Source organism: Xyrauchen texanus, chromosome 26, assembly GCF_025860055.1.
Source record: "Xyrauchen texanus isolate HMW12.3.18 chromosome 26, RBS_HiC_50CHRs, whole genome shotgun sequence".
Lineage (NCBI taxonomy): Eukaryota > Metazoa > Chordata > Actinopteri > Cypriniformes > Catostomidae > Xyrauchen > Xyrauchen texanus.
In genome coordinates, this window is record NC_068301.1 from 8,581,337 (window position 1) to 8,603,735 (window position 22,399).

The 22,399-nt window shown below is 36.9% G+C and overlaps 1 protein-coding gene across 3 annotated transcripts; it reads right to left on the minus strand.

The window, feature by feature from the left end:
- Window positions 1–238: 238 nt before the first annotated feature.
- LOC127619884 (ceramide synthase 2-like) lies at window positions 239–22,375 on the minus strand. 3 transcript variants are annotated; one of them, XM_052092907.1, is made up of 11 exons: window positions 21,998–22,375; window positions 17,826–17,999; window positions 15,944–16,061; window positions 13,814–13,932; window positions 12,351–12,408; window positions 11,332–11,382; window positions 11,039–11,131; window positions 6,009–6,137; window positions 5,514–5,620; window positions 4,872–5,025; window positions 239–3,063 (listed from the first exon to the last, which is right to left on the minus strand). In XM_052092907.1, the coding sequence occupies exons 2-11, from the start codon at window positions 17,996–17,998 to the stop codon at window positions 2,911–2,913; spliced, it is 1,155 nt and encodes a 384-aa protein (XP_051948867.1). In that variant the 5' UTR covers window position 17,999; window positions 21,998–22,375; the 3' UTR covers window positions 239–2,910. The 3 variants fall into 3 exon arrangements, with proteins under 3 accessions (XP_051948867.1, XP_051948868.1, XP_051948865.1); XM_052092908.1 differs by having other exon boundaries at window positions 21,994–22,375; XM_052092905.1 differs by lacking the exon at window positions 21,998–22,375 and adding an exon at window positions 19,754–19,791.
- Window positions 22,376–22,399: the final 24 nt, after the last annotated feature.

Genomic DNA, 22,399 nt, shown 5'->3' on the forward strand with positions numbered 1-22,399 from the left:
TAGTAAAAGTATGGTAGTATGCAATTCTGAACCCAACCTTATATTTTTATAACGCATTCTGTGTGAACGGCCCCATACGCTTTAGCAATATCACATAGATGATTCCAAATCAGATAATCACCTTAAATCCTTTTAGACCCTAAACAATTTTGGAAGATACATACAACTGTGACTATTTTCTATATTGGGAAATCTATAACATCATAAATATAAATAATGTACAAGATTGTTTGGACGGTTTTCCAGTTTGATAAACTATTTCAAAAACAAGCACCCAAAACAAAAGTAGTTTGTCATCCACAAGACTCTTTATCTTACATCTTTGAATAATGACAATACAAAATATAACATAAAAACACTGGCAGTTGGGACACGGATCAAATTAAAGTTTGTAAAGTGGACACGCATTTGACAGGACTTGGTCTTGGCACCAGGCCGTAATGATAGATGAATGATGGTTGTAAACAGAGACAAAGAGAGAGAGAGAGAGGAGGAGGAGGAGGATATAGTTTGAAAATATTCTATAGTGTTAAGATGATGAGGTAAGAATACAGAGAACAAGCAACTCAAATATACATGTACAAATAAGGCATTTGCAAAAATATTTGGAAACTTAAAATAGCATTGTAAAGCCAATCCAGATGTCCCATTCCATTTGCAAAAATGCATTTTTTACATAATGAGCACTTGCATTGACACAGACTTTGAGATAAAAAATAAATAAATACTGGACCACAATTTTAAACAGTCACTTAAAGGGATAGTTTTCCAAAAAATGAAAATTCTGTTGTTCCAAGTTGTTCCAAACAAAACGACGGTGAGTAAATGATTACAATTTTCATTTCTCAGTGAATATACTATACCTTTAAACTATAAGAGATTTTGTGGAAAGAGGATGTTACATCTGACCTCATTATTGAATCAAACACTTTAGGTTTAACACACTCATGTAAAATTGCAGATATAGAGCAAACAGTACATATCTACAGTACATATTGGGCAAATACCTTTTTATTTTTGGTCTATTTCCCATAACTACTGAACTGCAAGTCTAGATTCCTATGATGTCAAACAGTTTGCCAATAACAGAATTATTATAATAAATGCATTTTACAGTCTTTATATCAACACAACAGATGGATGGAGAGCTACAAAGTGCATCCAGTACTAAATACTGACCATTAACTGTAACCATTCATCATAAAAATGGAAGAGACAAAAACATTGGCTTAAAGTTCTCCTGCCAAGTACTTCGTTTTAACAAGCAAATATCCATCTACTACTGCATAATTGTTTGGATAAGAGGTATTAATATAAGAGGTAATTCTGACTTTATATCTCACTAATCTGAATATATTACTCACAATTGTGACTTGATCATTCTTTATAACAATTGCTCGGAAGAAATGTGAAATTGCAATATATAATGTCACATTTGCGTGAGATAAAAACCTCACAATTGCAATTTCATATCTTTCAATTTTTACTTAATTTTTTGCGATTGCGAGATATAAACTCGTAATTGCGCGCTAAATGAAATCGCGAGTTTTTATCTCGTTATTATGAGAAATAAATTCTTGATTGTGGGATTCAAACTCACAATTGTGACTTTATTTCTCACAATATCAAGTTTATATCTTGCAAGTCAGAAATGTGAGATATAAATAAGTATTTCGATTTTTTTTGCTGTTGTTGCAGGATCAAGGCACCATGATTATCAGCTTATCAGGTTTGTTGAAAAAATCTGGACATTAAATAAAAATAATCTTAAATGAAAACCAACTGGAAAACAAATAAAACAAAAATCAATAAAAAAAAGAAACAAAGTATCTTTCTGAAAATTAAAAAAAAAAAAAAAAACACTTGTCTCTAGGTGTAACTGCTATATTTAAGGATACACCTTTAACAGAAATGAACAGGACACACACACACACACACACACACACACACTTACCGAAACAGAATTATTACATATTAGATTTTTGTTGCTTCTTAACGGACACAACAGCGAAGACACATGACAAATGTTACACGCAAAAGGCGACGCATTGATTCAGTGCTTCTAAGACAGGATATCACTGCAATACAAATGGTTCGTCCAAACAGAACCGTGCAAATTAGTTTTAGATGGTTTTAGAATCTCTAGGTGGTAGTGTAACAGGAACGGGTCAATAAAGTTTAATAACAGCAACTACACTGGGAAAAGAGGAGTGAGGCCCTCTGCAGTGTCTGTCCACACATGCTTATAACGAAGGTCACGTGTGTGCGTGGAAAGGCAGGGTGTAAAAGGTCACTTGGTGAGACTGCGATTCTGCAAGGACGTGAACTAAATGGTGAACTCAATTTCCAGTTGGTTTTTTGAAACCTCTGAATTTGAAATTCAAAAAGGAGTCAAGCACTGAAAGTTGAAAATCTGAAAGTTGATCAGCAAAATGTGCAAAAATGCCCAAAACTGACAACTAAAAGAGGAGTATAGTAGTGTGTTTGATGCCCAATAAAACAATCAGAAAGTAATATGTAAGAAACACAGGATGGCAGAAGTAAGGCACTAAACACAATACACTGGAGGAAATATTTTCAGTTAAGCAAGTGAATGTTGGATTCACTACTAATAGAAATCCTGTATCATCTGGATGGTTTTTACATATTGCAAAAAAAAAAAAAAAAAAAAAACATTATTTACCAACATAATTTCTTTTAATAGTGTTTTGAAGGTTTTGGGAGCCTTCCTTGTTTTTAAAGTGCGTCTGTTTAGAAACAATCTGCATCCCATTCAAGTGTGTAGAATGTGTGTGACTGTTCTGGGCCTTTATTCAATCCATCAATCACCCCTCTCTTTATTATGTTGGTCTCGTCCTTGTGTACATCGTGAAGGGGAACGTTGTACCTCCTCACTCGTGTCGTTCGGCATCACTCAGTCTTGCGGTGATGGTTGTTGTTTAGGGGGGAGTAGCCGTTCAGCACTGGTCCGTTTTTAGTTGGTGCTCTCCCGTCTTTCTCACCTTCCTCTTCGTCCTCTGAGTCTGTTTCTTCTCGGTCACTCCTCTCGTCCTCCACAATATTCTGCAGCGTGGCAAATTAACTCTGATGAGCTTTCAATTTAAGTATTTAACAATGTTTGAAGTTTGAGCAGTGTAATAAAATCCCTCATACTTCTCAGTATTATATGCAATTAACTCAGCTCGAGCTTAACGTACAGAAACCATTCAAACTTCATTCTATAAATCATTTCAACCTTGTTTTTATTAAATTCATTCTTAAAGAAATATAACATTAAAGTTAGAAAGTTTCCCTCTGACACCGTTCAAATGTATTCATGTATAATAAATAGGGTTGAGTATTGACAGAGATTTCCCAAATCGATTCCGATTCACAAGGTCTCGATTCGATTCATATTTCAATTCATTTATATTCATATGGGTATATTTCTGTTATAATGTCCTTTTGCTTGCATATGAAAATAAATCCTGTCTCAGCTAATGCTCTTCATTTTAAAAAGGCACCTTCTAGGTAACCCTTCTTGGTACCATTTGAAAATATACATTTTACAAATTATATTTTAGCATTAGTTTTTCCATCAAATTGAGACCGTTTCAACAGTCGGGGTAGATCAGTGGTAAAGACGATGGCTACCAACCCTGGAGTTCACTAGTTCGAATCCCAGGGTGTGCTGTGTGACTCCAGCAAAGTCTTATTGGGTAACCTCCTCGTAGTTGCTATAATGTGGTTCGTTCTCGGTGGGGCGCATGGTGAGATAAGCATGGATGCCGCAGTGGATGGCGTGAAGCCTCCACACACGCCGTGTCTCTGTGGCAACTCGCTGAACAAGCCACGTGATAAGATGCGCGGGTTGACGGTCTCATACGTGGAGGCAGCTGGGATTAGTCCTCCACCAACTAGATTGAGGTGAGTCACTACGCCACCACGAGGACTTAAAAGCGCATTTGGAATTCCACATTGGGTGGAAAAGTAAAAAAATAAAAAAAAACTATTGGTGTCTTAATTGCATGTATTATGTTGCATGTATTCTTGTTACATTTTTATTGTTTACTTGCATAATTTGTACTACTTGCAAGAATTTACATTGATATGTAGAACACGTGCTTAATCTGTACCGTCTCTTTAAGACTACCGGCATCAGCCAATAAGCACATATGACAGGAAAAGATGTGCATAGTTTCTTTAGCGCATCCATGTGTGATTAGAATAAAAAAAAATTTATTTATTTTTTAATCAAACAACTGACTGTAAAAAAACAGAAAGAGTATTAAAAGAGTCATTATTCAATGACATATGGATCCGTGGATCTTGTCTTTAGGCACACAAGGACCTCTGTGCTAATACCTTCTCCACTACACTACTCAATCACTGGTAAGTGAAATCTGAACATTTACTAGCTAGCCAGTGGCTAATCATAGACATTTTAATCTAGTCTAGCATAGCGTGAGATTTGGATGTGCATGCGATTGATTTATTTGCATTATAGAGGATTGCCACAGAGTATAAGATCAATTTTGGGATTTAAAAATGGATATAGAGATCGTTCAGACGAAGATCGCGATGCATCGGAAAATCTATATTTATTATTATTTTAATATGTTCCTCGACGTTCACTTATAATATTAGTAAAGTACTTTTACTAATTTACTAAACAGCCCTATATTTGTGAAAATCATTTTCCACCTTAATTTTGACCCTCTGTCAGAAACGCTCGGTTTTGGTGCTGCTTCTCCTTTAAGACCTGAGAGAAATGCCTACTGTTATGATTGGCTTCGAGGTATTGAAGGCATTGATGTGTTGTTGTAGAGGCGGTCAGATGCAAATGTCTTCCACAGTGTGAACGTTCTTGTGTCTGATATTGTGCAACTCACATTGCCTGGCAGGAATTTGATGGCCATACGCAGGATGAGTACGGCCCAGAAGATGTGCAGACACTGCAGCACAAAAAGCAGCCCATTGAAGAAGTAATAGCCAAAGAACGGAGGATATACAGTCACTGGATACACCCAGGTACAATGCAAGATCCTGAGAGAGAGAGAGAGAGAGAGAGAGAGAGAGAGAGATTAGCTACTAATGAAGAGAAAAAGTCATAGTTAATTTTCACCATATTTAAAGAGTGTTACTTCTACCATACTGTGAGACAAGCTCAAATAACTATTTATAAAGACTTCCCTTTGATATTATAGAAGCAATTATAATTTGGAATATATGACAAATACAGAAAGTGGAATATTTAGAATGATATATAATTAAAGCAATAAGCCTTTACAGTGATAAAGAAGAGCATTACAGTGATTTTACCACTATTAAGAGGGTAAAGAACACCACATATGCCTGGTAAAATCACTGTACTACACTGCTTCTATTGGGTTATTGCTTTTAAAAAATGGTGGCAACAGCAATTAACTCCACTGGTCAATAAACAGTTACATTTCCAATAAGAATTTCATTTTGTAACAATCCAATCTTATCAATAAACATTGGGATCAAAAAAATGCAATTATTCAATTCACCAAAATGGGAGGATTATGAGTCTGGTGATGATGAAGATGACAGCAAATACGATGAATATGTAGTTGCACATCTTTCTCCAGCCGGCGTAGTTAAACATCTTGGCAGACTGTTTTAGGAAAGAGAGACAAATGGAACATACAGTATACTGCATCTTTGTAACTTGCACAAAATCATCACTAGTGGTCAGTATTCAAAGACAGAATTGACAGTAAATTTGACTCCTATTGCTTTAGGCATTTACTAGCTCAACATGACAAAACTGAAAGTCATTATCAGAAGGCAAAAATGATACCCTGCAATTGTGACCAATGTCGAATCTTGTGATTAAAAGGAAAGCTATCCAACTTGACAAAATTTCACTTCTAATTTTACTGAACAAACTGATTCACTGCTTTCATTTGATGTACGTTCATTCTAGTTTGCAAATAAACTTTTTTTCCAATTGAATCAAGTGTTACTTTGAGGCTTCTAATGTTCTTTAAATGTCCCATTACCTCAAGCAGATAGTCGGCTGAGTCATGCACCAGCATAATGAGCGTTCCTGCTCTGATGTAGTTCACACACCATGAGAAACTAATCAGCAGAATGGTGGCAACATGGTGAACGATTTGCTCTTTAAAGTCCTGAGGCAAAGAGACAGAGACATTATCATCTTACAAAAAAAAAAAAAGTACCACATTAATACCATATTATTTAGTTTTTTGCACATGTGCCAGTTATACCATGGTATTATGTGAAATGTCTTGTAGTATCATGTAAATGAATATCTCTATCATGATATATGTGCAAATTAAAAGGGACAGTTCACCCAAAATTGAAAATTCTCATCAATTACTCACCCTCATTCAATCCAAGATGCATGTGAATTTCTTTCTTCTGCTGAACACAAACGACGATTTTTAGAAGAACATTTGAACTCTATAGGTCCATACAATGCAAGTGAATAGTTGTCAGACCTTTGAAGATCCAAAAAGCATATAAAAGGAAGCATAAAAGTAATTCATATGACTCTAGTGGTTAAATGTATGTCTTCAGAACATATGATAGGTGTGGGAGAAAAACAGATCAAAGTTTTTACCATAAATCTCCATTTTCACTTTCACTTCCACATTCTTCCTTTTTTTGGTGATTTGCATTCTTCGTGCATATCACCACCTTCAGGGCAGAGCTTGTCAAAGGTGGAAATGTATGGTAAAAAAAAATTATGGACTAAAATATTTGTTTCACCCCCATCACATTGCAACTGAAGATATGGATTTAACCACTGGAGCCGTATGGATTACATTTATGTAAATGTTTGTAAATGATGAGAGAATTTTCATTTTTGTGTGAACTATTCCTTCAAAGTCTATACCCAAATACCATCCCAACAAACAATTTTGGGTCCCCAGATCATTTTGGTAATAAATAAATAAAACCAACAAATAACCTTTGGAATTAAACCATAAACATGAATAAGAATAAGTTTGAATGTGGCCGTCACACCAAAACCTCATTACAACATTCTGGGAATGTTAGTTTCAAACGGGAACATCCACAAAATGGTATTACCATCTGATACAATGACTGTACTTTGGTACCACCACATCACATTTTTTAGTAGGGCTATTGTTTTTATAAACACTTTTGCATTTCTTCACAGACAATGAAATATATCTGACATGCTAAATGATACTAAACTGCATCATTATCTTTATTTAAAGGTATGTTTTTGTTGTGTATAATTATTTACGCTTTCTTAAAAATAAAAAAGGCACTACAGTTTTTGTGCAATTCATATTTGCTAGGAGCGTGATATTAATAAATTATTACCAAAGCTTTAGAATCAAAGTTCAAGATGAGCACCATAAACTAAGTGACTGATTTATCGAATGATCATGGCAAATAGGTGATCTATTAAAAATTTAGTTGGTGAAAATCAATTTCATGGCAATATTTATTCTGATACATTCTATTATCTCAAGCAGGTGACTTTTTTTTGTTATGTTGTACAAAGCTGGAATTAACACACAGCCCAAATGCAAAGACATTTTGTGTGGATATTTCATCCCATTGGAAAAGTAAAATGAACCAATATTGATGCATCTTCTCTATTCAGTTCAATTATGAGGCAAGAAGTTTAATGGATAGCACTAAACATGAGAAGCACTTTAGAGAATTTTAAATATGACTTTTTTTAGCATGTCACTAATGCTTCAATGAATGGCTAATGTTTTTTGTGGTGGCAACATACCAGTCAAAAAAACCAAAACAAATTATTATTATTAGCAAAGGGTTCTTTAAGATAAGAGATTTTCCAAAGATGTCCAAGTAAAGCCTGCCATACACTGTAGGATTTTTACAGTCCTTTAAGATTTCTGCTTGTCAGATTGTACGATATGAACGCATTGATATCACCATGGTACACTGTGCGACATTATGTCAGACTGTAAGATACACATTGTCCCAATCAGTGAACGTAACTTGCGTTACGGGAGTGTTGCGGAATAGAAGCGAAATGGCGAGATTTGCCCGGAGAAGCATTTGTTTTACTGAAAGTCGGGACATCAGTACTTCCGTTGCTCCAATACCACTTCATCAGGATCATAGGCTAACATATAAAATGGATTTTGTCATATAGGCTTTAAGAGAGCCTGATCCCAAATACAAAATAGTATAGATGTTGAGAATGAACATGAGTGCGGGAGGTAGCCTATAGTAATAATGAGCTACCACATGCAAATATTCATTGTGGAAATAAAAATACTCGTGGCCCGAAAAATTACAAACTTCTCCATTCACATTGTTGAAAACAAAAATGGTGGGTTATAGTACTTTCATACTCCATCGCGTTCATTATGATCGCAAAATTCTGGCCTGTTAATAGTTCCTAGAATATCAAAATCCACAAGAGGAGGAAGATCTTTTTCACATTTGGCTCCTAATCTATGGAATATTCTCCCTAACACTGTTCGGGACTCAGACACACTCCCTCAGTTTAAGTCTTGACTAAAGACTCATCTATTTAGCGAAGCATACACCTAATTTATCCTCCAACCCACAATTAGGCTGCTTTAGTTTAGTCTACCAGAACCAGAAACATTGATCATGATTTATAACTCTGCAATAAATTTAATTGCATCTGTGCTAATATTATCCTATTTGTTTCCTTGTCTCAACCTCGGGACTCCTCTCCAAAGGTCACCAGAACTGGCTGGATCCAGCACCATTCCTGCTTCATGTTGGACTCCACTGCAACGTGTCGCTGAGTAATGATGACTAATAGAAGCTGGTGCCAGCCAAACATCACATCAGTCTATTAACGATGGACTTCAGAGGATAAACTGATGCCAACTCCAACCATAACACATGGGATACTTCATGAACCTTGGACTTAGGATAGACCTCACCAAAATTACTGGCCAGGTTGAAATGCGATGCACCTCACTGATCTCTGCCTACATCACCTTGGTCTATTGATGGACTACACTCTTATAATGGAATACATAGACTATCAATTAATTGCCAACAAAACCCTTCATCAGCCAATTAACAAAGACAATGTGAACTTCTGCAGTTAATCCAGGATGGACTTCAAAAGACATTGATCATTAATCTTACAGTTCCTACACAATCTTTATTTAAACACTGACCCTTAACACTTACTTATTTTAATTATTTTAACCCATGACTTTAACTATACACAAGTAATATTGGCATTATATTCATGATGTTAGCCAGAGAGGAACTGGCCCCCACAGTGAGTCTGGTTTCTCCCAAGGTTATTCGTCTCCATTAATCAACATCTTCTGGTGTTTTGTGTTCCTTGCCACAGTCGTTTTCGGCTTGCTCACTGGGGTTATAAATAAAATTATTAATTAATTACTTCTTTTTAAACACGATTAACAATCTTATTTTATCTAATTACACAATGATGACTAATCGACATTATAGACATTACAGTTTTATCGTCTGTTAATGCCTGATCTTCTGTAAAGCTGCTTTGAAACAATGAGTGTTGTGAAAGGCCCTACACAAATAAAATGATTTGACGTCTTTCTCCGTATGTCTGTCACGCAAAATTTAGAAAATTCATATAGGCTGATAATATATTGTGCTTACAAATTCCCTATGGGTAATGCACAAACATGACATAGATTTCCATAATTGTATCCAATTGTTTCTGCTGATTTGGATTAAATGTCCCATTGTGGGGATGGGGGGCATGGTTGTGGTAAGGCTCTCATTATAGTGATGGTGGAGGGAGACCTATTAAAGACATCTTTACATTTACATTTATGCATTTGGCAGACGCTTTTATCCAAAGCGACTTACAGTGCACTTATTACAGGGACAATCCCCCCGGAACAACCTGGAGTTAAGTGCCTTGCTCAAGGGCCCAACAGTGGCATCTTGGTGGTGCTGGGGCTTGAACCCCCAACCTTCTGGTCAGTAACCCTGAGCCTGAACCACTGAGCCACCACTGCCTGCCCCTACAGATGCATCAGTCGGCAAAAAGAGAAAGCAGAGAGAGAGAGAGCTGTGGGTGAAGTGAACTCTCATTGACTTGCTTATGTTTATTTGGCCACAAAATCCACACTTTGACTGTTTCCGCTGCCTCCTTACTCCTCCGTTACACCCATAAATAATTACCACTAATAAATAAATAAATTATATATATATATATATATATATATACACACATATACACATATACACACACACACACACCACTAAAATATATATATATATATTTTTTTTTAACATTTTTTTAACATATATAATTGGAGTTGTGTGAATCTTAACTAAAGAAGTTTACATACGTTTAAAGTAAATTTCTTAAAAGTAAAATAGTAATTAAAATGAAGTTGTAAAGAAAATGCATGATAAATGTAAAGAAAAAAACCTGTTAAAAAATGCAATCATTTATTTATTTTCATTTTGTAAGATCTTTAATTCAGGAAATAATGCTTTCATATTGAGGAAGTGTTACACTTTTATTTCAGTAAGTATTTCCTGCTTATTTATTTATTAAAACCTATATAAAACGAAAAGCAGAAAAAGCATTGAAAGAGCTCGACTACAGTGATAACTGGGCACAAATGTTATGCTTGCTATGGTGCAGACGAGAAGCAGATTATCTTTCCAAGTGAATTAGGGTGCGAGAGAGGAGCGGACCATCTTGTCTGGCTGTCGTAATAGCGGTCACACTGAACGTTGTAAGATTGCTGATTTTGCCCTACGACAATAGAAATCCTTTAGGATTCCTGAAATTTGTCTCAAACAACAAAATCGTGGCCAAAATCGTACAGTGTGCACAAGCTTAAAATATGAACTACCCTCAAACACACACAAAGCTGGTAGCACCTCACGTATAAAGCAGAGATCTTGTAGAAATGCTTTCCAGTGATCAGGACCATGTATTGTGCACATCAATGATGCATTTCAGCATTCCTAACCCAATGTGGGGTTTTCTTTTTCTGTGAAATGGATTCTATCAGGTATGTTTTTAAGTTCAGAGTTTTGATATTTTTGGCACACTCACTTTTCGCTTGACATCTGACGCGACACTGAAGAGAAGCGCGATGTAAAATCCCAGTTCAATCATGTAATACCAGTACTGAGATGGCAGCAGCGTCTGAAAAAAGAGAGAGAGGGGTAAATCTAATGCCAGGTCAGTTGTAATCGTTTGCATATTTTTAAGGCATATTTACATTTCTGTGGTTACATATGCCTACCAGATTGGGAACTGAAAGTTCATTTTAGATTTTTGTCTGAGATACTTAAAGTTCACAGACTGAAGACGAATGACAGAGGAGAACTTCATTGTGAACATACCAGCACTGGAAACCCATTCCACATCTCCTCCATTTTGTAGAGCCAGGGTTTCTACAGGATAAAAACAAAGATGTTTTTTGATATAATATACAGTTCATCTTGAATGCAGTTTAAAACATGACAGAGGAGTAATGGTTGGCCAGTGAGGGGTTTTCAATAGCCAATAACAAGATATTGATATAATGCCAATACACTGTATACCCAGGGGATAAATTGGGGCAGAACGGTCTGGAACAGTGTTCCGGCATCCTGGCATAGCGTTCCAGCACCTTCGATTCCAAAAAGAGTCCAGACTGTGATGCATCAGAACCTTTCCACCACCTTTAAACTCCTAATTTAACCCCTATATATACCCACATATACAATAAAATACAATTAAAGGAATGTTCAAGGTTCGATACAAGTGAAGATCAATAAATTCGTGGTATATTGATTACCACAAAAAATTATTTACATCCCTCATTCCTTTAAAAAAAATAATAATAAAAATGTAAATTTAATTAAAATGTAAGTGAATGGGGCCAATTGATTAACATTAAAATATATACAGTTTTAAAATTAAAGCCATAAGACACAAACATTACAGATACAAAACATTTTGTGTGATAAAATCAAGGATTTACCTGTGTAACCATGATTGCCATATTACATTATTGGTTACGATCTGGCCCCATTCACTTCCATTGTAAGTGCTTCACTGTAACCTATATTGGGTCCTTGGAGATAATTGGCCCCAGGTCATAATCCATCCCTGCCTAGATTATTGCTTTTGGGGATGAGTCAAATTATTACTATTATTTTTTAGGTAATCAACAGTATGCCACAAATGCTGTTGATTGAGCTTAAATTGTACCGAGCCCGGAACAATGTTCACTGAAAACATGCAACAATATTTGAAAACAGAAAATGTGCATTATCCATTGTCAAAATTGTCCATAGGTTTTGGGACTGACAGAAGGGGGAACTACAAATTCTCTCAATCACTAACGGAGAGGAAGAAATGTGTTCGAAATACTCACATCAATAAGAGCAGCAAGGCCAGCAATGAAAGCAAGAAGGTAAAAGGTAAATCTCCAACTGTAAGAAAATGTATTAGCAACAAGAAGCAAACACATTAACAGCAACAAAACATACAAAGCCAGGAATCTATCGTAATCATTAAGAGACACCTTTATTGTTCTTACATTAAACATTTGATTACCGGCTTATTTAATTTGAGGGCATCGATTCAAGTAAATGCACATATAAGTGATGTCACAAATACAGGCAAAAATGGCATAGCAAGACTGACACAGTCCACTGACAATAGTAAAACCTTCAGCAACAAGCCCACACAATGCAAACTTAAAACACACTGTAACAAACAGCCTGTACACCTGTATTTAAAGGGTAACTAAACCCTAAACCAACTTTTTTTAGTTAATGATCTGTAAGAATGGGGCTTTATTAGTACTGGCCATTGATTCAAGTAATTTTTTTGACATTTGTGTATAAAGTGTTTTAATTGTACAATATATGGTGTAAAAACGTCTGAGTGCTGCCCTCTTCAGGTTGAACGGTGGCTACTGCAGTTGAATTTTCCTATTGGCTGTTGCTGTACTTCGTGACGTAAGCGGTGACAGCTGACGTAAGCAGGTTCCAGCTCACCACGCCAGATTCATGTACATGTCATCTTGCGACCGTGTGAGGAATAATAATAACAGAGTCTGACAGCAGCTGTCAATCCGTCACTACGAGTCTCAGGTGCCCCCCCCCCCGCTCAGCCCCGCACTCGGTTCGTTCCCTCTATCCCCGCCGGGGTGTGCCCACTTTTCCAACATTTTCAAATATTTCTAGTGGGTGGAGTCAGACTCTGAGCAGGTGTTTACCCTTTAAAGCAGGGGTGTCAAACTCAATTCCTGGAGGGCCGAAGCCATCCAGAGTTTAGTTCCAGCCCTGCTCCAAAATGCCTCCTTGTAATCTTCAAGCACTCCCGAAGACCTTGATTAGCTGCTTCATGTGTGTTTAATTAGGGTTGGAGCTAAACTCTGCTGGACTTTGGCCCTCCAGGAACCAAGTTTGACACCCCTGCTTTAAAGTGTCCATGTACTACTTTTGTGATTGACAGTTGGCCATGATAATGAACTACTTTAATTACATGCATAGGATTGTATCTGCAGTAAAAATAAAACACAGATGTTGAAATGTCAAGGATTAAATCTTAAAACTCAACCCACAGATAGTCTCTATTTATTAATCCCACAAAAGGTGTTCAATACTGTAAAATGATTGTTTTCCCTCTGTTGTAGTGAATGGTGTATATACTACAACTGTACTGCATGTTGTACCATTCAATGCTCAGATTATAAGCAAGCTTAGTTACTCCGTAGTTATTTTGTAATATTTACAACATTAGGCAGTCAATTGCTTTTTGCAACTATGCCACATTATCTAATTTATGGTTATTTATGGCAGGATGTAAAAATGGTGTATTGTTCTTTACCTGGCCTCTTTGAACTTCTTGAGCTGGTTGGGTCTCTCTTCATTTCTTCGTCTCTTGAACCATCTGTGGATTTGTCTTTCTGAGTAGCCTGTCTTTTTACCTAAACTCACAATTTCACTCTGTAGAGAACAAGAGGATGTAATGAGATGTAATGTACTACCATATATTATAACTACAGATGCACCAATATGACATTTTTTGGCCAATACAGATACCAATTTTAACAACAAAAACAACAAAGCTATAGCAGATAAGGATATTTTGCCATGGAACTCATTTAGTCATAAGGTCACGGTTTTACTTAGACATTCGTTTTACTGTGTGAACAATAAAATAAATTCCATTGAACCTGACATTTTAAAGACAGCCTTAATGAAAGAAAGATACACAGAACAAAAAAAAGATACAAAAAAATAACTAAATAAGATGATTTATATGAAAAAAAAAAAAAATGTTGGGTCTCCCAAAACGTTTTTGCACTACTGTTGCAGTTCAAAACAACATAAAATCATACCATGCATATGTTTGGCAATTGCACGGAAATGCCAACCACATCATGAATAATATAAAAAGTTAACCAAAGTAACAAAATCCCCTTTTAAATTCTGTATAGTGGTATAATGGATAATGCCATCCAGACCGCTAGAGGGTGCCGCTTGCTCGCAGAGCACAGACTGAAGCCCTTTACTGAAGCGCTGAATACGGACTATATTTTAAAAGGCAGTCTTTTAAAGTTTAGTAATTGCACATTCAGCATTAATAGATGTTTAGTTTGTTTGTATTTGAGTTTATTGCCATATTAGCTTCACATTTTAAGGCAAAACAATCGATAAATATAACACATTTCATAAAAAATTATAATATACAGGAAAAAGCAGGTTAATCAATCCTATACAATTTGACAATTATATTAAAGATTCTTTAGCTGTACTTGTGATCATTCTAAAATCTTTTCTGGGCACACCTTACAAAACAGGCCCTTCAAAGTATTTTCTGATAAAAAACAAATGTCCCATGACAGACAAAAGGAATATGTTTTAAAGTCAAAGGGATGTTACAATATTGTCATTTTGGGGTTTTTTCACCCTTCAATAAATACACATGGGTCAGTCTGGTGTGGCCTACATGACACCATGTGTACACCTGATCATGTCTAGATTTGAGAGGATTAATACATCTTTTTCCAACCATAGGATTTATTAAAAAAAAGAAATAATGTTATTGTGACACCCTTCCCATTCCGCTTGCATTTATCTAACATATAGGAGTTGAATAAGGGCTTGAGGTCTGAAGGTGGAATTTGACACTCTTTGTTTGTTTCCATGAGAGCTTTTTTAGCAACAGTGACTGCTTGCTCACTACAAAAAAAACCATTATGTCCCAGAATCCAACAAAAGATTATGCTGTAATATATCTCTGTAACTGATCTGCTTTAACTAAAATATCAACTATAATGGGATTCCAGTGCTTGAAGGCAGGATTCTGAGTCAGTCAGTAATATGAATTTCTGTTCTTTTGCATCTTCAATATGTTCCAGAGCCAGAAGTAGAGCAGTAGAGCGTGGGATGCGAATGCTATAGTGTCCGTGGCCAATCACTGCTGCTGCAGATACTTGATTGTCTATTTTTGACCATTTTAGATGTAGCATATAGGCAAGCATATAGACCCCTTTCACAACTGTCAGGTCTGTTTATGGCGGTTTTTCCACATTAGCGTGAAAATAAGAACATTTTAATATTACGTTCTTAGGACTGCCAATAGTTCTACATATTGTTTATTATTATTATTTCTGGATTGTGGGTTTCAATTCACAGATATTTCAAAAACTGTGTTACTAATTAATTATATATAAACTATCAGTTTTTCATATTCTGTGTTCATGCTTATAACCGATATGTCAATGGTTTTAATTTGGTCAATAATTGGTTGATAAATATCGGCAGCTGATACATTGGTGCATCCCTAATTATAATGCAAGTTTCAACTTGCACAATGTGCTGTTGGATGTACAGTGGCCCTAAAAATATCTGGACACTTAAGCCACACTTAACACACTTAAAATCCAATGGAATCAGAAAGCAAATGATGCTAGGCCTTTTCTCAGAACTAAATTCACTTTTATTTTTGTACCTGTGTGGGATTTTTAGTCGTGATGCTGAAGTATGACTCCAAAGTGGGGTTATATGCCGCTTGCACTCTGACTTTCTCCTTTACACCCAAAGCTGTGGCCAGTCGAATGGCCACTGTCCTAATAACAGACAAAAGTAGTTTAACACTTAACATTTTAACCCAACACTAACTTAAGATTTTAAAAAAGTGCATCATTGCAAGATTAAATGGACAAATCCAATTACAAGGCAGACATAATGACAACAAATGTCCTTCTTCTGTACTTCTGTATACAGTCATGGCCAAAAGTATTGGCAGTGACATCAATTTTGTGTTTCGCAAAGTTGTCTGCTTCAGTTGTTGTGGTGTTGATTCGCATTGTTTCTAGATTATTGTGCAGAGTGATCAGATGCCTTTTAAATAATTGCAAAAAGCTTCATTGGCCAAAAAAATTTACTTTAATCACAAAAAGCCAAATTTCACAGTTTTTTGGCCCTGGCACAAATTACCAGCTAACATCATTTCACTAATCATATCAGCAGCACCTGGAAAGTGTAAATGAGTATTGGTCAGGTGAAATCACTCTATCATTCTGATTGGACTATAAGAGCAGACTGATTGCTATAAAAGGAGGGAAGAAGTGCTTCCAATCATTGTGTTCTTGTTCACAATGGTTACCTCTAAAGAAAGATGTGCAGCCATCATCGCTTTGCATCAAAATTCCCTAACATGCAAGGAAATTGCTGCAAAGAATATTGCACCTGAAAGAACCATTTACTGGATCATCAAGAACTTCAAGGAGAGAGGTTCAACTGCAGTGAAGAAGGCTTCAGGACATCCCAGAGTGTCCAGCAAGCGCCAGGACCATCTCCTCCTGAGGAGACAGCTACGGAATCATGTCACCACCAGTGCAGAGCTTGCTGAATATTGGCAGCAGGTTGGTGTGAGTACATCTGCACGCACAGTGAGGCAAAGATTTTTGGACAATGGCCTGGTGTCAAGAAGGGCAGCAAAGAAGCCATTTCTCTCCAAAAAAACATCAAGGACAGACTGAAATTCTGCATGAAGTACAAGGATGGACAGCAGAAGACTGGTTCAAAGATATTTTTTCTGATGAAACCCTCTTCCGACTGTTTGGGACATCTGGAAAATCGATAGTCCGGAGAGGAAAAGGTGAACGCTACCATGAGTCCTGTGTCGTGCCAGCAGTGAAGCATCCTGAGACCATCCATGTGTGGGGTTACTTTTCATCCAAGGGAGTGGGCTCTCTATTCTGCCCAAAAACTCTGCCATGAATGAAGAATGGTATCAAAACGTCCTGCAAGAGCCCAGAAGCTGATATCCAGCATGCCAGAGCGAATTGCAGAGGTCATCAAGAACAAGGGTCAACAATGTAATTATTGACTCGTTGCATATATTGAATGTTTTCGCCAATAAAAGCCTTTAAAACTTATGAAACGCTTATCATTGTTTTCCAATATACCATAGAAACATGTGAAAAAATTATCTACAATACTGAAGCAGCAAACTTTGCAAAACACAAAATGTATGTCACTGCCAATACATTTGGCCATGGCTGTACAGTTCATCACAATAAGGTCTATTCCTTCAAAATTAAATACAATTGTTTAGCCTTTTCATAGGCCATATTCATGAAACACAAGCAGATAAAATTTTGCGCAAGTCATGCGTATAAGTAAACTGTTGCATTCAATTCAATGGGACAATTTACGTTGAAATATTCATTACTAAACTCTTTGTAATCTGCTCGAGTTTCATGAATAAGGCCCAATGTGTCCACAGGCTAACCTTTGATGCAAGTCCATTGCATAGAACAAATGCTACAATATTGACTTAAGCGTTTACCATATGTTTAAGGACTAATACTACATAGCACGCTAACCTTTCAAAGATCTGTCGTATAATGAGGAAGGCGAGGGCAATGGGCAGGGTCGCCCAGAGGTCGGTTGCTTTGGCATAGGTGAGTCCATCACGATTCTCCAAGTCAGCCCATCCCAGGTCTCCTGGAAACCATAGTCTCTCGTTCCAGAACCACTCACTCAGCCTGGATAACATCCTTATGGAAGATATAAAAATGGAACATACAAAAACAATGGGCTTTATTAATTAAACATGCAGAATGAAGAATTCATAAACCTGTTCTAACAGAAACAATGAAGGAATGGTTTTACTAACTATTTTACACAAATTCATTCCGCTTGTGTTTTATTATTTAGGTTCAATGCGTGCATATTTATGAATAATATAAGCTATTAAAGGGATTTTCATAACACATCTGTAAGGATATAGAATACAAAGCAAAATAAATAACACAATAAATTAACTTTAGGCTAGTTTTTACAGTTTCAGAGTTGCCATTCCTTTAGTAAACAATCATCACACCACCTTCAATATTGATAGCCTGCGTTATTGAGAAATGAAATATGAGCTCAAGACCACTGATAAGCTATCAGCTTCAACCACAAAGTAAACTTGAAAACAAAATTAAAAGATATTCTCTCCTGACAGGCACAAGAATACATTCCTGGTATAGATTGGTAACCCATTCACACGGGTCCAAAATAAGCCTCTGCTTATCCGAGCTCTGTCAGTAACACGGATTGAGCAGATAGACCGCAGCTGTACTAAACTCTTTCTCAATGGCATCATTCTGAGAGGTCAGCATGACATCATGGCCGCTGTCATTTGGTTGCAGCGTCTGAAAGGCCATACTGTCACCATCACCTGTGCTAATTAGTACTACTTGGAGCCGGCCAGGCCACAGAATGAGATCGATTATCTTTCTTACTGTGCCATTCTGTGTGAACGGAGCTAAAAATGCACAGAGTATTGCCAAAGAGTGAATACATTTTGATAAAGACTTGACACATGTGACGATATGAAAACTGTTGCTAAATTAAGTAATGTTAGAAGTTATGACTAAATACAGCAAATCTCAGGCTTTAATAACGAACCTCGTCCTCATCTTATTTTTAAGATGTGAGCATTGTCGCTTCATAATACTATTTAAGATTTTTTTAAGCAACTTGCATTCCATTATACTGTATATAAAATCAATAATTCCAATGTTCATTAACAACCGTGTAGAGACAAAACAGCTTAAACAAGTCTAAGATGGCTTACTGGTCTCCCAGCCTGGTCAGGCTGATCTGGTTTGCTAGTTTTTGAGGGTCTTTCGGCACTTGTCAGCTGGTCAAGCTAAGAGACCAGCTGGCCGACCAGCTAAACATTAGCTTGCCCAGGTTGGGAGAACAACTAAACCACCTTAAACCAGCTAAGAGTAGAAAACCAGCTGGCAAAACAGGCAAGTTTAAGATGATTTTTTTTAGCTACCAAAGAGATGCATCAGTAAGAACCAGATTAGCTTAGATTAGTTTAGATTTATTTTTGTACCTGTGTGGGATTTTTAGTTGTGATACTGAAGTATGACTCCAAAGTGGGGTTATGTGCCGCTTGCACTCTGACTTTCTCCTTTACACCCAAAGCTGTGGCCAATTGAAAACGTTTTTTTAAACTGTGATTTTTATGGTTCAGATAATTCAAGTTATTTAGCAACCTCCACAGTTACTAAATTATCCAAAAATTGAAAGGACATGGCGTTTCTCAAAGAAAGAACTTAACTTGCTAGGCATGAGAAAAAGACAAATAGACTTTGAACGTTGCAACTAAAGAATGTCTGACAACGTCAGCTTTTTGTTTGCATACACAAAGAATTTGGTTAGCAAATGTCCAAACTAGCAAAAGCTGCTGGAGTGCTCATATCTTAAAGTAAAACACTAGTTCATTCTTTTGCAAACAGGATTACTTAACTGTTTTTGCAATAGTGGTTTTCATCTGAACACCATGATGTATGCCTGTGTATCCACCTTTACCCTGAACGCGCAAGTGTTCCACGATTCATAACGGAAGCCTGTTTTTGTTTTCTGGTCTCCAGTGTTTTCACTTGCATCATGGTTTTTAGCAGATAATGTGATGTTTAGCATACTACATTTGTAAAATTTGTAAAATTAAAAACAATCATGTTGCTTCATAGTGAAGATACTTTTCAGAATCGTGACGACTGCCTTTTCACAGTGCCTTACAAAAATGGGTAAATTATATGGTGGGGGGCCTGGGTAGCTCAGCGAATAAAGATGTTGACTACCACCCCTGGAGTCACGAGTTCGAATCCAGGGCATGCTGAGTGACTCTAGCAAAGTCTCCCAAGCAACCAAATTGGCCTGGTTGCTAGGGAGGACATAATGTAGTTTTCGCTCTCGGAGTTGTGCATGGATGCCAAGAGAATAGCGTGAAGCCTCCACACACGCCATGTCTCTGCGGTAACGCACTTAACATGCCACATGATAAGATGCGCAGATTGACGGTCTCCGACGTGGAGGCAACTGAGAATCATCCTCCGCCACACGGATTGAGGCGAATCCCTATGCCACCATGAGGACTTAAGAGCACATTGGGAATTGGGCATTCTAAATTGGGGAGGGAAAAAAAAACATTCCAGTGGCATTTAGAATCATAATGGCGGCACCCAGTGGTTGGTCAGGAAAACTGTGTGTTATACTGCCGTGACGTCATCCGGTGGCACGAGATTCTTCTCCAAAAGCGCTCAATGACACAGCAATCACAAGTTAAAACATTGTGTTTACCATGATATGCTGACTGTGTAAACTGTCAATACACAAACAAGCTACTTGATGATATTTTTACAACAGGCAGTTTTACAATAAAGCATGTCGTGTCTAGCTGACATCTTTCAGAGTGACAATATCAGAAAATATATGTGCTTTGTGTTCAATTTGAACACACCCAACCCAATTTGCTCCAAACATGTCTTCAAAATACACATTTAGCACTAAAATTTTATAGAGAGCGTGTAAGAATGCACAATCTTAACCAATACTAAACAGCCGAAAATGCATAAGGTCATGTAAACGCCTTAAACTGTGTTGTTATATCTGTGTAAGCTCAAACAGTTTAAGCTAAACTGATCGACACAGGTAGATTTTCGACCATTACCCCGATTGTGTGTACCATGTAAACACCTTTACAGGTGCTGAGCCTGAATCTGACATACCCCTATCTGATTGGTCCACATTCCTTAAGCCCATCCACAACGCTAACCATGGTAGGGAGTCATTGGTCCCTCGCCCTAAAGGCCACACCCACATCTAATCATAACTATACTGGGAGTCAGAAATCGGCATCCATAACGGTTTACATTTTGACCTCAAATGCAGGGAATAATCATCACTGGTGATTTGAAATCTCATGTAAACACGGTCTTTTTTTAATCAGATTAGTTTTGGTAGTTATCAGCATATTGGTGTGCATGTAAACGCACTCAGTAAAGTTTTAAGGAGGTGTTCACACCGAAAACGTCACAGCGCTAATAAAATAGCTTGTAGAGTTATATTTTAAGTTATTTATTTTTTTACTTGAAAGCGACTAAAACAACGCGGTGCTCCTGCGTGTGACGCCGGAAGAATAAAACAACAGCGAAACGCGTCACAACCATAGACTGTAAAAATAAATTAAAAAAAGACTGTAAAAAGGTCACAACTCTCAAAAAAGTCCATCTAGCGCACGTTTACATACAAAAACTATTGAGAGAAACAAAAAACAGCGCAAACGTAAAACGTCTTCGTTGTGAACGGCCCCTATAACATTATACGAGAGGGTTTTAAACATGGAAACTGCCACTAAAACCAGGAAAGTTATTATTATTTTATTTTCCAATCTATCAAACCATTTCAGCGGAAAACTCCGCCAATTGTATCTGTTTAAAGATACGCTTGTGAGTAATCATAACTGTGCATACTTAACATCACGCGCTACAAAATGTAAGTGTGCACTTCGCCCAGAGTAGGCCGAGTGAGTGTAAGTACGCCTGTAAACATCAAACCACTGACTTCAAAAAGGAGATCACGTCAAAAATACTAGGTAAAATAAATAATAATAAATAAAAAAAAAGATAAATCCTTTTATACATGAATATTGGTTTTGGGAAAACGATACTACATACATAGCTCCGTATAACGGTATAGCTTACTTACTTACTTTCAGCAGTACGTGGAAACACAAGGGTGTGAGCGCTTGAGTAGATGAGATGAGATGGATTTAGCAAAGGTGCATGAAAGTGAATATACTCTCGCAGTTATTCAGGGCCATCTGTACAATTGTGACCGCTCTTCATAATCCATAATATGGTCTCGTGACATAGTTTTCATAAAATCCAGTAATAGAGAAAAGGGGGCAAGTTTGAAGTTAAAGCTGAAACTCTTCCAATTAAGTCGGCTTTTTCCACCGCGTTTCGTTCACTGCTCGGTTTTAATCGTATTTTTGGCACTGCATCGACAAATAATCCAGACATCCAGGATTATATACTTTGCAACACTTTAATCTTCACATTGCCGAGTTGAGAGTCGAATCGAACAAGGCGAATGAACCAGAGAAGAAGAA